At 41.5% G+C, this 15,410-nt stretch overlaps 2 protein-coding genes across 2 annotated transcripts in view; one reads left to right on the forward strand and one right to left on the reverse strand.

Annotated features, from left to right (window-relative positions):
• LOC138854503 (uncharacterized) overlaps positions 1-1,964 on the reverse strand; it is a 14,346-nt gene extending 12,382 nt beyond the window's left edge. Inside the window, exon 1 of the mRNA XM_070098210.1 lies at positions 1,912-1,964. Within this exon, the coding sequence (XP_069954311.1) occupies positions 1,912-1,964 (53 nt within the window). The remainder of the gene's footprint in view (positions 1-1,911) is intronic.
• Positions 1,965-1,985: 21 nt separating this feature from the next.
• LOC128684162 (2',3'-cyclic-nucleotide 3'-phosphodiesterase) overlaps positions 1,986-15,410 on the forward strand; it is a 39,784-nt gene continuing 26,359 nt past the window's right edge. The window contains exons 1-2 of the mRNA XM_053770286.2: positions 1,986-2,328; positions 11,420-11,541. Coding sequence (XP_053626261.2) covers positions 2,047-2,328; positions 11,420-11,541 — 404 coding nt within the window. The 5' untranslated portion in view covers positions 1,986-2,046. The remainder of the gene's footprint in view (positions 2,329-11,419; positions 11,542-15,410) is intronic.

Consider the following 15,410-nt stretch of genomic DNA (forward strand, 5'->3'; position numbering starts at 1 on the left):
TATTGGGAAGATGGAGGGAATATTTTGAGGAATTGTTAAATGTTGATGAAGATAGGGAAGCTGTGATTTCGTGTATAGGGCAAGGAGGAACAACATCTTGTAGGAGTGAGGAAGAGCCAGTTGTGAGTGTGGGGGAAGTTCGTGAGGCAGTAGGTAAAATGAAAGGGGGTAAGGCAGCCGGGATTGATGGGATAAAGATAGAAATGTTAAAAGCAGGTGGGGATATAGTTTTGGAGTGGTTGGTGCAATTATTTAATAAATGTATGGAAGAGGGTAAGGTACCTAGGGATTGGCAGAGAGCATGCATAGTTCCTTTGTATAAAGGCAAAGGGGATAAAAGAGAGTGCAAAAATTATAGGGGGATAAGTCTGTTGAGTATACCTGGCAAAGTGTATGGTAGAGTTATTATTGAAAGAATTAAGAGTAAGACGGAGAATAGGATAGCAGATGAACAAGGAGGCTTTAGGAAAGGTAGGGGGTGTGTGGACCAGGTGTTTACAGTGAAACATATAAGTGAAGAGTATTTAGATAAGGCTAAAGAGGTCTTAGTGGCATTTATGGATTTGGAAAAGGCATATGGCAGGGTGGATAGGGGGTCAATGTGGCAGATGTTGCAGGTGTATGGTGTAGGAGGTAGGTTACTGAAAGCAGTGAAGAGTTTTTACGAGGATAGTGAGGCTCAAGTTAGAGTATGTAGGAAAGAGGGAAATTATTTCCCAGTAAAAGTAGGCCTTAGACAAGGATGTGTGATGTCACCGTGGTTGTTTAATATATTTATAGATGGGGTTGTAAGAGAAGTAAATGCGAGGGTCTTGGAAAGAGGCGTGGAGTTAAAAGATAAAGAATCACACATAAAGTGGGAGTTGTCACAGTTGCTCTTTGCTGATGACACTGTGCTCTTGGGAGATTCTGAAGAGAAGTTGCAGAGATTGGTGGATGAATTTGGTAGGGTGTGCAAAAGAAGAAAATTGAAAGTGAATACAGGAAAGAGTAAGGTTATGAGGATAACAAAAAGATTAGGTGATGAAAGATTCGATATCAGATTGGAGGGAGAGAGTATGGAGGAGGTGAATGTATTCAGATATTTGGGAGTGGACGTGTCAGCGGATGGGTCTATTTAAGATGAGGTGAATCATAGAATTGATGAGGGGAAAAGGGTGAGTGGTGCACTTAGGAGTCTGTGGAGACAAAGAACTTTGTCCTTGGAGGCAAAGAGGGGAATGTATGAGAATATAGTTTTACCAATGCTCTTATATGGGTGTGAAGCATGGGTGATGAATGTTGCAGCGAGGAGAAGGCTGGAGGCAGTGGAGATGTCATGTCTGAGAGCAATGTGTGGTGTGAATATAATGCAGAGAATTCGTAGTTTGGAAGTTAGGAGGAGGTGCGGGATTACTAAAACTGGTGTCCAGAGGGCTGAGGAAGGGTTGTTGTGGTGGTTCGGACATGTGGAGAAAATGGAGCGAAACAGAATAACTTCAAGAGTGTATCAGTCTGTAGTGGAAGAAAGGCGGGGTAGGGGTCGGCCTAGGAAAGGTTGGAGGGAGGGGGTAAAGGAGGTTTTGTGTGCGAGGGGCTTGGACTTCCAGCAGGCATGCGTGAGCGTGTTTGGTAGGAGTGAATGGAGACAAATGGTTTTTAATACTTGACGTGCTGTTGGAGTGTGAGCAAAGTAACATTTATGAAGGGGTTCAGGGAAACCGGCAGGCCGGACTTGAGTCCTGGAAATGGGAAGTTCAGTGCCTGCACTCTGAAGGAGGGGTGTTAATGTTGCAGTTTAAAAACTGTAGTGTAAAGCACCCTTCTGGCAAGACAGTGATGGAGTGAATGATGGTGAAAGTTTTTCTTTTTCGGGCCACCCTGCCTTGGTGGGAATCGGCCGGTGTGATAATAATTAATAAAATAATTTACTTTGCCCCCTGTTTAGGGGTAAATTTATTTTTGTAAGCTAATGTATGATCCATTCTTAATACAGATGCACCCACAGTAAGTTGATTTGTTTAATTTATCTAGACAGATAAATAGCTTGAACTCCAAGTGACTACAATGGGAAAAGCCTGTAGCAAAATTTGGAATTGCTGTAAGAAAGAAGTTTCCAGTGCTGCCATACAAACAAGTGAGCATGTGAGCAGCATTGAGCATAGCAGCTCATCCGTTGCTCCTTTACTAAATACTCAAGAGGTTTCTGATAGTCTTAGCATTGCACGAACAGTGACTCCATGCAAGGCTACACCAGCAAGCACACGAGAACATCACTACCATGAAGACTACCTCAATTACCCCATTTTGTTAGACGAGAAGACTATTAAATATTGTCAGATGAGTAAGGTTAGTGTAGACCACTACTTGTTTCATGTGAACAGCTGTGGATATAGGCCAAAAAAAAAAAAAATATTCTGTAATTACTAAATTATTTTCTTCATTATCAGCAAAATATTGCATGTGCGTAGTATTTTGTATTGCTGTTATGTTTTATTTTTTTGGTTCCTCCGGTATTATGTAACGAGTTAAATTTGATGTACAATAATTTAAATGGCCATTTGCCTGTATAGGTATGACACATACCATAACACAAGGTCCATTCTTTTAAGTAAAAGGAACTAATGTGACGTTTTATTGTGGCAGACCGCACCTGGGATTGGCAGGAAGCTGTCAATTTTGTTCCAAATCCCCACCAGTTTGATGAAAGCCAAAGTGGAATACAGCCATGTTGTACACTGGGGAACAATTCCAGTGTACTGGAATGTTTCAAGTTATTCTTTGACAAACCCCTGATGGAAATTATTGTCAGGGAAAGCAGCAGATATTACGAGTGCACCACGGCAAACACAATACTTTCACCAAGCTCATGGCTACACAAGTGGAAGGAGACAACTGTGGCTGAGATGTATCATTTCTTTGCCACAATAATGCTTATGCCACATGTGTATAAGCACAATGTGAAATCATACTGGTCAACAGACTGCCTGATTGCAACCCCAGGTTTCAGTGATATAATGGGAGTGAATCGATTTGTGCTACTATTACGTATGCTTCACTTCTCAGACAAAACCAGGCCTGGCAGGAACGACAGGTTATATAAGATTAGGAATGTAAACAAACCATACCACGGGCGGGATTTGAACCCGTGGTCAGAGAGTCTCAAAACTCCAGACCGTCGCGTAAGTTTTGAGACTCTGACCTCGGGTTCAAATCCCGCCCGTGGTATGGTTTGTTTGCAATCGTGTCATTACGATTTCGTGAGTCATTAGGAATGTGTTTGTGTATCTGAAAGAGAAATTCAGTATGTATTTTTATCCCTTCAGGAAGCTTGTAATTGACGAGTCTTTGATTCTGTTCAAAGAGAGAGACTCTTTCAAGCAGTACGTACATACCAAGCAAGAGGAAACGCTTTGGTATAAAGTTGTTTGTGCTTTGTGATTGTTACAGTGGTCTGGTATTGGATATTGTGTACACTGGAAGTTATACATTGCAAAATACCAGGAAGTTATTGGGCATCTCTGGTGATGTGGTTAGAGCAATGATAGAACCATACCTTGGTTAGGGGCATATATTATATACTGATAACTGGTACACAAGCCCCTCACTCAGTGATTTTTTGCGAGTGAACATGACAGATGTGTGTGGCACAGTGTATGCAAATTGTAAACATATGCCCAGGTTTGACGCTGGCACTCGTAGAGGTGAGGTGCAGGCGTTTGCTGCCAATGACATCATGGCATTTTGGTAGTATGACAAACGAGATGTCACACTGTTGTCATCAGTTCACCCTAACGAAATGACAAACACTGGCAGGCAGCATAGAGACAGCAATGAACCCATTCTAAAACCTGCGGCTGTGATTGATTACACCCTCAATATGCGCTCAGTGGACAAATGTGACATGCAGATTGGGTTTGCTGATAGTGTTCGCAAGAGTTATAAGTGGTACATAAAACTCTTTTTCCATCTTCTGGACATTTCCATGCTCAATGCTTATAATATGTATAAGATGAGGACCAGAAACAAACCACCATATGGCAAATTCTGTTTGTCTGTCATCAGACAAATAGTATTCAAGTACCAATGAACAGCACCTGCAATAGACCGCCCACTAAATTATCAACAACTACTTTCTCGTCTGAAGCATGGTGATCACTTCCTAGTAAAACTGCCTGCTACTGCTTTCAAGAAAAAGGCTCAAAAGAGGTGTTACGTCTGTGCACATACAAAAAAAATGCCCACAACAACGCAGAGACACTTGTTTTATGTGTGAGGAGTGTAAAACACCACTGTTCATGACACCTTGTTTCAAAGAGTTCCACAGGCTGCAGAACCTCTAGAAACATTCCCTGTGACTGTATTTTTTTTTTTTTATTATCACATTGGCCTATTCCCACCAAGGCAGGGTGGCCCGAAAAAGAAAAACTTTCACTATCATTCACTCCATCACTGTCTTGCCAGAAGGGTGCTTTACACTACAGTTTTTAAACTGCAACATTAACACCCCTCCTTCAGAGTGCAGGCACTGTACTTCCCATCTCCAGGACTCAAGTCCGGCCTGCCGGTTTCCCTGAACCCCTTCATAAATGTTACTTTGCTCACACTCCAACAGCACGTCAAGTATTAAAAACCATTTGTCTCCATTCACTCTTATCAAACATGCTCACGCATGCCTGCTGGAAGTCCAAGCCCCTCGCACACAAAACCTCCTTTACCCCCTCCCTCCAACCTTTCCTAGGCCGACCCCTACCCCGCCTTCCTTCCACTACAGACTGATACACTCTTGAAGTCACTCTGTTTCGCTCCTTTCTCTCTACATGTCCGAACCACCTCAACAACCCTTCCTCAGCCCTCTGGACAACAGTTTTGGTAATCCCGCACCTCCTCCTAACTTCCAAACTACGAATTCTCTGCATTATATTCACACCACACATTGCCCTCAGACATGACATCTCCACTGCCTCCAGCCTTCTCCTTGCTGCAACATTCATCACCCATGCTTCACACCCATATAAGAGCGTTGGTAAAACTATACTCTCATACATTCCCCTCTTTGCCTCCAAGGACAAAGTTCTTTGTCTCCACAGACTCCTAAGTGCACCACTCACCCTTTTCCCCTCATCAATTCTATGATTCACCTCATCTTTCATAGACCCATCTGCTGACACGTCCACTCCCAAATATCTGAATACATTCACCTCCTCCATACTCTCTCCCTCCAATCTGATATCGAATCTTTCATCACCTAATCTTTTTGTTATCCTCATTACCTTACTCTTTCCTGTATTCACTTTTAATTTTCTTCTTTTGCACACCCTACCAAATTCATCCACCAACCTCTGCAGCTTCTCTTCAGAATCTCCCAAGAACACAGTGTCATCAGCAAAGAGCAACTGTGACAACTCCCACTTTATGTGTGATTCTTTATCTTTTAACTCCACGCCTCTTGCCAAGACCCTTGCATTTACTTCTCTTACAACCCCATCTATAAATATATTAAACAACCACGGTGACATCACACATCCTTGTCTAAGGCCTACTTTTACTGGGAAATAATTTCCCTCTTTCCTACATACTCTAACTTGAGCCTCACTATCCTCGTAAAAACTCTTCACTGCTTTCAGTAACCTACCTCCTACACCATACACCTGCAACATCTGCCACATTGCCCCCCTATCCACCCTGTCATATGCCTTTTCCAAATCCATAAATGCCACAAAGACCTCTTTAGCCTTATCTAAATTCTGTTCACTTATATGTTTCACTGTAAACACCTGGTCCACACATCCCCTACCTTTCCTAAAGCCTCCTTGTTCATCTGCTATCCTATTCTCCGTCTTACTCTTAATTCTTTCAATAATAACTCTACCATACACTTTACCAGGTATACTCAACAGACTTATCCCCCTATAATTTTTGCACTCTCTTTTGTCCCCTTTGCCTTTATACAAAGGAACTATGCATGCTCTCTGCCAATCCCTAGGTACCTTACCCTCTTCCATACATTTATTAAATAATTGCACCAACCACTCCAAAACTATATCCCCACCTGCTTTTACCATTTCTATCTTTATCCCGTCAATCCCAGCTGCCTTACCCCCTTTCATTTTACCTACTGCCTCACGAACTTCCCCCACACTCACAACTGGCTCTTCCTCACTCCTACAAGATGTTATTCCTCCTTGCCCTATACACGAAATCACAGCTTCCCTATCTTCATCAACATTTAACAATTCTTCAAAATATTCCCTCCATCTTCCCAATACCTCTAACTCTCCATTTAATAACTCTCCTCTCCTATTTTTAACTGACAAATCTATTTGATCTCTAGGCTTCCTTAACTTGTTGATCTCACTCCAAAACTTTTTCTTATTTTCAACAAAATTTTTTGATAACATCTCACCCACTCTCTCATTTGCTCTCTATTTACATTGCTTCAGCACTCTCTTAACCTCTCTCTTTTTCTCCATATACTCTTCCTTCCTTGCATCACTTCTACTTTGTAAAAACTTCTCATATGCTAACTTTTTCTCCCTTACTACTCTCTTTACATCATCATTCCACCAATCGCTCCTCTTCCCTCCCGCACCCACTTTCCTGTAACCACAAACTTCTGCTGAACACTCTAACACTACATTTTTAAACCTACCCCATACCTCTTCGACCCCATTGCCTATGCTCTCATTAGCCCATCTATCCTCCAATAGCTGTTTATATCTTACCCTAACTGCCTCCTCTTTTAGTTTATAAACCTTCACCTCTCTCTTCCCTGATGCTTCTATTCTCCTTGTATCCCATCTACCTTTTACTCTCAGTGTAGCTACAACCAGAAGGTGATCTGATATATCTGTTGCCCCTCTATAAACATGTACATCCTGAAGTCTACTCAATAGTCTTTTATCTACCAATACATAATCCAACAAACTACTGTCATTTTGCCCTACATCATATCTTGTATACTTATTTATCCTCTTTTTCTTAAAATATGTATTACCTATAACTAAACCCCTTTCTATACAAAGTTCAATCAAAGGGCTCCCATTTTCATTTACACCTGGCACCCCAAACTTACCTACCACACCCTCTCTAAAAGTTTCTCCTACTTTAGCATTCAGGTCCCCTACCACAATTACTCTTTCACTTGGTTCAAAGGCTCCTATACATTCACTTAACATCTCCCAAAATCTCTCTCTCTCCTCTACATTCCTCTCTTCTCCAGGTGCATACACGCTTATTATGACCCACTTTTCGCATCCAACCTTTACTTTAATCCACATAATTCTTGAATTTACACATTCATATTCTCTTTTCTCCTTCCATAACTGATCCTTTAACGTTACTGCTACCCCTTCCTTTGCTCTAACTCTCTCAGATACTCCAGATTTAATTCCATTTATTTCCCCCCACCGAAACTCCCCTACCCCCTTCAGCTTTGTTTCGCTTAGGGCCAGGACATCCAACTTCTTTTCATTCATAACATCAGCAATCATCCGTTTCTTGTCATCTGCACTACATCCACGCACATTCAAGCATCCCAGTTTTATAAAGTTTTTTTTCTTCTCTTTTTTAGTAAATGTCTACAGGAGAAGGGATTACTAGCCCATTGCTCCTGGCATTTTAGTCACCTCATACGACTGTATATGTGTATATAAAATTTAGAAAAATAGTAACAAACAACATTTCATATCGTTTGTTTGTGTAAATATTTGTCATGTGGGTTTTCGATACGTGGATAGGGTAAGAATACTCACGTAGGCTGGTAGTACGTATAATATATATAACGGGAAGTATGGAAAGCGCCAACAGCCGACCTGCTTCTCTCTGCTCTCTATCTTGACTGACCCATGAGTGCCTAAGGGTGAGGGGGTGTTTGAAATCCTGCTATGGTCAGCAGCAATATGAATACAGTCAGTGATTCACGCAGAGACGGTTGGTAGTGAGTCATCTACTGGTGAGAGAGAGAACAAGAGACAGAGAACGAGAGAGACAGAGAACGAGAGAGAGACAGAGAACGAGAGAGAGACAGAGAATGAGAGAGAGACGGAGAACGAGAGAGAGAACGAGAGAGAGAGAATGAGAGAGAGAGAGAGAGACAGAGAACGAGAGAGAGAGAACAAGAGAGAGAGAGAGAGAACAAAGAGAGAGAGAACAAGAGAGAGAGAGAGAGAGAGAGAGAGAGAGAGAGAGAGAGAGAGAACGAGAGAACGAGAGAGAGAGAAAGAGGACAGAGACACAGTGTATGTAAACAAACAGATAAGTGCATCTGGTTTTGGTTGATATACGTTCATTCCCATGTCAGTGAATCTTATACTAAAATACAAACACCTTACATTGTGTACAAAGTTGTCTCCACATTGGTAAAGTAGAATAAATCAAGAGCAGCACTTCCATTCTCATGTAACACACCATTTCTAGAAGGAATAGTGCTCAGAGTGAAGACATATGAGAGGAATAATTTTCTACAGTTACCCCCAGTAATACTATTGTGTACACATTTTCTTCGGTGTCAAACTAGAGAAAATGTTATTCTTTCCAAGACTCTGACAAGACGACTGGAAAAACATCTCATATTTATGTTAATTTATTCTACTGTGGGGTGTATTTATTATGTTTCTAGGTTACAGAGCATGTTTATATAATTTTGAAAAAAATATCATAGATGGATTAATCAAAATGCCTTTATTAACATAATATATGACATTTAATGTGCCTCAGAGTGATTATTATTGTGTTGTTATTATTATCATTGTTAATACAGCCTCTCCTCACTTAGTGACATACAAGTACCATCCAACTTACGACCGAGTTCGGTTCCGAGAAACCGGTCGTAAGTCGAAATGGACGTAAGTCGAACCTTACTACTGAATATCAACATCACATTTTTGTAATTACTTTATTTTATTGTTTTATTTTGGTATTTCATTTTTTACTTTAGTTTTTGTTAGTGCTGTATTTTATACTGTAAGGTTTAGGATAAACACTGTGTACAACACAAGCAGTTGTTTATTTCCCAGAAATTTGGCATAGAAAACAAGGTTGTAAGTCGAATGGTCGTATGTCGAGCAGGTCGTAAGTCGGATGGTAGGTGTACTTGTTTACCAACGCCTCGGACTTACAATGGACTCTCTGACCAGTATTCATACCTAAATACAGCGGAACCTCAAAAATCGAACTGCTCCCAACTCAACCAATTATGTAAGTGTATTTTTGTAAGTGCTTTTATAAGTGTATTTTTGAGGGTCTTAAATGGTCTAATATAATTTACATTATTCCTGATGGGAATAAATTCGTTCGGTAGTGGCACTCGAACAGCCTTCTGGACCGAAGAAAGTTCGATATTTGAGGTTCCACTGTAATGTATATTAGAGCTGATTTCCTTTATTCTTTTTATTTCAATACAGTGGACCCCCGGTTAACGATATTTTTTCATTCCAGAAGTATGTTCAGGTGCCAGTACTGACCGAATTTGTTCCCATAAGGAATATTGTGAAGTAGATTAGTCCATTTCAGACCCCCAAACATACATGTACAAACGCACTTACATAAATACAGTGGACCCCCGCATAACGATGGCATCACATAGCGATTTTTCCGCATACCGATTACTTTTATCGCAAAATTTTTGCCGCGCATACCGATTAAAAACCCGCTTACCGATTTTCGTCCGAGACGCGTCCAATGTGCCCTCAGCCAGCCTCACATGTGCCGGCCGTCCCATTGTTTACCAGCCAGCCTCCGCGGTAACATCCAAGCATACACTCGGAATATTTCGTATTATTACAGTGTTTTCGGTGCTGTTTCTGGAAAATAAGTGACCATGGGCCCCAAGAAAGCTTCTAGTGCCAACCCTGTGGTAAAAAGGGTGAGAATTAGTATGGAAATTAAGAAAGATTTTGAAGGGTTTGGGGCTAACCCTGAGAAGCCTATGCCAGTTGTGGAATCCATTGTGCCTACTTCAAAGATTAAGGAAATGTGTGCACAGTGGGTTGAACTGCAAACCTTTATAGATGAAAATCACCCTGACACAGCTGTTGCAAGCCGTGCTGGTGACTATTTCAATGACAATGTTGTGGCCCATTTTAGACAAATCGTAAAGGAACGGGAGGTACAGAGCTCTATGGACAGATTTGTTGTGCGACAGAGGTCCAGTGACTCTCAAGCTGGTCCTAGTGGCATTAAAAGAAGAAGGGAAGTAACCCCGGAAAAGGACTTGCTACCTCAAGTCGTAATGGAAGGGGATTCCCCTTCTAAACAGTAAGAAGATAATGCTCTCCCCTCCTCCCATCCCATCAATCATCACCAGATCTTCAATAAAAGTAAGTGTCATGTAATTGTGCATGCCTTTTTCAGTTTGTGTGTATTAAAATTAACATTTCATGTGGTAAAAAAAATTTTTTTTCATACTTTTGGGCGTCTTGCACGGATTAATTTTATTTCCATTATTTCTTATGGGGAAAATTCATTCGCATAACGATTATTTCGCATAACGATGAGCCCTCTTGCACGGATTAAAATCGTTAACCGGGGGTCCACTGTACACTTATATAATTGGTCGCATTGGGAGGTGATCGTTAAGCGGGGGTCCACTGTATACAGTACACTACTGTATAAACATTTAAAAATACAAGTACCATCCAACTTACAACTGAGCTTGGTTCCGACCAACCGGTCATAAGTCAAAATGGATGCAAGTTGAACCATATGCTTTTAGTACTGTATTTTATACTATAAGGTTTAGGAGAAACACTGTGTACAACACAAACAGTTGTTTATTTGCATACAAAACATTCTTATGCATGAAAACATACAAAAACATTTGCATGCATGAACTGAAAAGTACAAAATAACTTAAGTTAAGCTGTAAACAGTATGGTCATAAGTACAAGTGGTCATATGTCGAGCAGGTCATAAATCAGATGGTACTTGTATACCAGAAATGTTATAAATGGTGCATAAGTGATATTAAAACAATATCAGAGAAGGTAGACACAAACTCTCTACCATTATAGTATGCTCCTTGCTTAGTGATGAATTCATTTAACGACATGGCCTCAAGAAATGGAACTCCGTCGTTAAGTGAGGAGAGGCTGTATGGCGTCAAGATGCCATGAGACAGTCTTAACTTTTACCTGCATGCCAGCACAGTGTTTAAGTTTATTTAGGTACAGGTGCACATAAGGTAAGGGTAAATATAAAATGTGAAACAACTTAAAAACACTTGAAATTTGGAAAGTTTCCAGACGTAATGCAGAGTTGTGCTCACAGAGAGTGTAAACAAACCGGGTGGCCATGGTGACCATATTAGAAAATCAGGTGGGGAGAGCTGTATAGAGAGTTTTGGTTATAATTTGAAATGTCCGTATTAGTGGAATGCCATAAAGCGGGGCGTTACTGTATATACGTATCTGTAGTAATAGGTATTTTGTTTTCTTCACAGGTGATGGTTATCCTGAAAGGGTTACCAGGATCAGGCAAGTCATTTATTGCCAGAAGAATTCAGCAGCTTTATCCAGCCGCTGTGATGTGCTCTGCAGATTCTTTCTTCATGCATGATGGCGTGTTAGTACTGTATATCTAACATAACTGATTACACTTCTTCATGCCTTGAAATAGCCCAAATATTTCTTAAACTATTTTTAGTATTTAAGTGGATTAGAAATATTTAAGGATTGGTGAAGTTTTTGTGGTACTATATACTAAAAAGTCATTTGTGATTTTTTTTTTTCAACAAACTGGCTGTATCCCACCAAGGCAGGGTGGCCCAAAAAGAAAAACAAAAGTTTCTCTTTAAATTTAGTAATTTATACAAGAGAAGGGGTTACTAGCCCCTTGCCCCCAGCATTTTAGTTGCCTCTTACAGCATGCATGGCTTACGGAGGAAGAATTCTGTTGCACTTCCCCACTGAAATAAGAGGAAATAAACAAGAACAAGAACTAGAAAGAAAATAGCAGAAAACCCAGAGGGGTGTGTATATATATGCTTGTACATGTATGTGTAGTGTGACCTAAGTGTAAGTAGAAGTAGCAAGACGTACCTGAAATCTTGCGTGTTAATGAGACAGAAAAAAGGACACCAGCAATCCTACCATCTTGTAAAACAATTACAGGTTTTCGTTTGACCATGAAAAGCCAAAATCATTGTACAGTAAAACTTTGGTTTTCGTCCGGTCCGAATATCGTACAATTTGGATTTTGATTTCGGCGAATTTTTACTCCGGGTTTCGTACATTGACTCGGAAGTCGTCCATATCAGACGTGTCTGCCCGCCCGGGCCGCCACTGCCTAACTCAGTCTGCCTCTGTCACTTGTCCAGTGAACAGTATTCCGTGCATTCATCCATTGTTTTTGGTGCTTGTTTATTGAGTGCAACCATGAAATAAGCCACCATGGGACCAAAGAAAGTTCAGAGTGCCAGCCCTTTGATAGAATTCAAGAAAGAGCTTGTATCAAAATACGAAAGTGGCGTACGTGTGGCCGAGCTTGCCAGGATGTACGGGAAGTCCAAATTAACAATCAGTTCCATCCTGGCAAAGAAAGTAAAAATCATGGAAGCTGATGTTGCAAAAGGGGTAAATATGCTAATGAAACAGAGGTCACAAACAATCGAAGATGTGGAGAAGTTGTTGGTGTGGATCAACGAAAAACAGTTAACGGGAGATAGGCAGTTGCATGCAGATCTTGTAAAGAAAATGCCTGGAACAAGTGCTGCTGTTAGTGAATTTAAGGCCAGCAAAGGCTGGTTCAACAGATTCAAGAAGTGAAGTGGTATACACAGTGTGGTAAGACATGGCGAGGCTGCAAGTTCAGACAAACGTGCGGCTGAAGTGTTCAGTTGTGACGAAACAGGCCTCTTTTGGAAGAAAATGCCAAAGAGGACCTACATCATGCAGGAGGAAAAGGCACTGCCAGGACACAAACCTATGAAGAATAGGCTAACTCTTTTGTTCTATGGTAATGCTAGTGGGGATTTCAAAGTGAAGCTTTTACTAGTATATCACTCTGAAAATCCCCGAGTGTTCAAGAAAAACAATGTCATGAAGAGTAAATTGTGTGTGTTGTGGAAGGCTAACAATAAGGCATGGGTCACAAGGCTAATTTTCATTGAGTGGGTCAATGAAGTGTTTGGCCCGAGTGTGAAGAAATACCTCCTGGAAAATAAATTGCCACTCAGGTGCCTCCTGGTAATGGACAGTGCTCCTGCTCATCCTCCAGACTTGGAAGACCAATTGTTTGAGGAGTAAAGTTTCATCACAGTGAAGTTCTTTCCCCCTAATACCACTCCTCTCATCCAGCCCATGGACCAGCAGGTCATTTCTAACTTCAAAAAACTCTACACCAATGCAATGTTTCAGAGGTGCTTTGAAGTGACCTTGGACACTGAATTGACCCTAAGAGAGTTCTGGAGGAATCGCTTCAGTATCCTCCATTGCATAAGCCTTATAGGTAAGGCTTGGGAGGGAGTGACTTCCAGGACTTTGAACTCTGCTTGGAGGAAAATGTGGCCAAACTGTGTCCAAGAGAGGGATTCTGAAAGGTTTGGGGCTGACCCTGAGGACCCTATGCCTGTTGTGGAATCCATTGTATCTTTGGGCAAGTCCATGGGGTTGGAGGTTAGTGGTGAGGATATGGAAGAGTTAGTGGAGGACCACAGGGAAGAGCTAACCACTGAAGAGCTGCAAGAGCTTCATCTGGAACAGCAATAGACCACAGCTCAGGAACTTGCTTCAGAGGAGGAGGAGGAGGAAGAGGGAGTGAAGGAGGTGTTTTCTTCAGAGATTAAGGAGATTTGTGCAATGTGGACTAGAGTGCAAGCTTTTGCTGAGAAATATCACCCTGACCAAGCTGAAGCAAGCTACATCTGCAATAGGTTCAGTGACAGAACCTTGTCCCACTTCAGGGAAATCTTAAAGAGATGCCAGAAACAGCTCTCTGGACAGATATTTTGTGTGACAGGGGTTCAGTGGCTCTCAAGCTGGTACTAGTGGCATTAAAAGACAAATAAGGGAAGTAACCCAAGATAGGGCTTTGATATCTTAAGTCCTTATGGAGGGGGATTCCCCTTCCAAACAATAAACTCTCCTCCCTATCTTCCATAAGCCAACAACAGTCTTCAGTAAAGGTACAGTGGTCCCTCAATAATCGTCCGGCCTGAAAGTCGTCCATTTCGGAAATAGTCCTGTTTTTTTGTCAAAATATTGGCTTGGAAATGGCCCGGTAACTCGCTAATAGTCCTTCGTCCCGGACGCGTACTCACGGTCTGAGCGGCCTCGAGCCGCCTCGGCCTTTCCTTCCCAGCCAGTGTGCCATTGTTTACCAGTGAGCGATGGTCCCCTCACGTGCTCCAGCGAAATATTTCATAATATTTCATTTATTTTAGTGCTTGCAAGTTATTTAAGTGCTAAATAAGCTACCATGGCTCCAAAGAAAGCTCCTAGTGCCAAGCCTTTGGTAAAGAAGGTGAGAAATATGATTGAATTTAGGAAAAACATCATTGAACAATATGATAGTGGCGTACGTGTGGGCAAACTGGCCAGGATGTATAACAAATACCGTACAACCATATCTTCCATCATAGCCAAGAAAAAGGAAATAAAGGACGCTGTTGTTGCAAAGGAGGTAAATATGCTGACAAAAATGAGATCACCAGTACTCGAAGATGTTGAGAAGTTATTATTGGTGTGGATAAATGACGTCGCTTATTTGTGAAAAGGCTAGGCAGTTGCATGACGATTTGGTAAAGAACTTGCCTGCAACTAGTGATGATGTGAGTGAATTTAAGGCCAGCAAAGGCTGGTTTGAGAGATTTAATAAGCATACTGGCATACACAGTGTGGTAAGGCATGGTGAGGCTGCCAGGTCGGACCACAAGGCGGCTGAAAAATATGTGCATGAATTCCAGGAGTACATAGAGGCTGAAGGACTGAAACCTGAACAAGTGTTCAGTTGTGACGAAACAGGCCTCTTTTGGAAGAAAATGCCCAAGAGGACCTTCATTACACAAGAGGAAAAGGCAATGCCAGGACACAAGCCTATGAAAGACAGGCTGATGCTAATGTTCTGTGCTAATGCTAGTGGGGATTTCAAAGTGAAGTCATTACTAGTGTACCATTCTGAAAATCCCAGAGTGTTCAGGAAAAAAATGTTATGAAGAGTAAATTGTGTGTGTTTTGGAAATCTAATAGTAAGGCATGGGTCACGAGGGAAATTTTTGTAGAGTGGTTCAATGAAGTGTTTGGCCCTAGTGTGAAGAATTACCTCCTAGAAAAGAAATTGGATCTCAAGTGCCTCCTAGTAATGGACAATGCACCTGCTCATCCCCCAAACTTGGATGACCTAATTCTGAAGGAGTTTGGGTTCATCACAGTAAAGTTCTTGCCCCCGAATACCACTCCTCTCCTCCAGCCCATGGACCAGCAGGTCATTGCAAA

Source organism: Cherax quadricarinatus, chromosome 4 (genome assembly GCF_038502225.1).
Source record: "Cherax quadricarinatus isolate ZL_2023a chromosome 4, ASM3850222v1, whole genome shotgun sequence".
Taxonomy (NCBI): Eukaryota; Metazoa; Arthropoda; class Malacostraca; order Decapoda; family Parastacidae; genus Cherax; species Cherax quadricarinatus.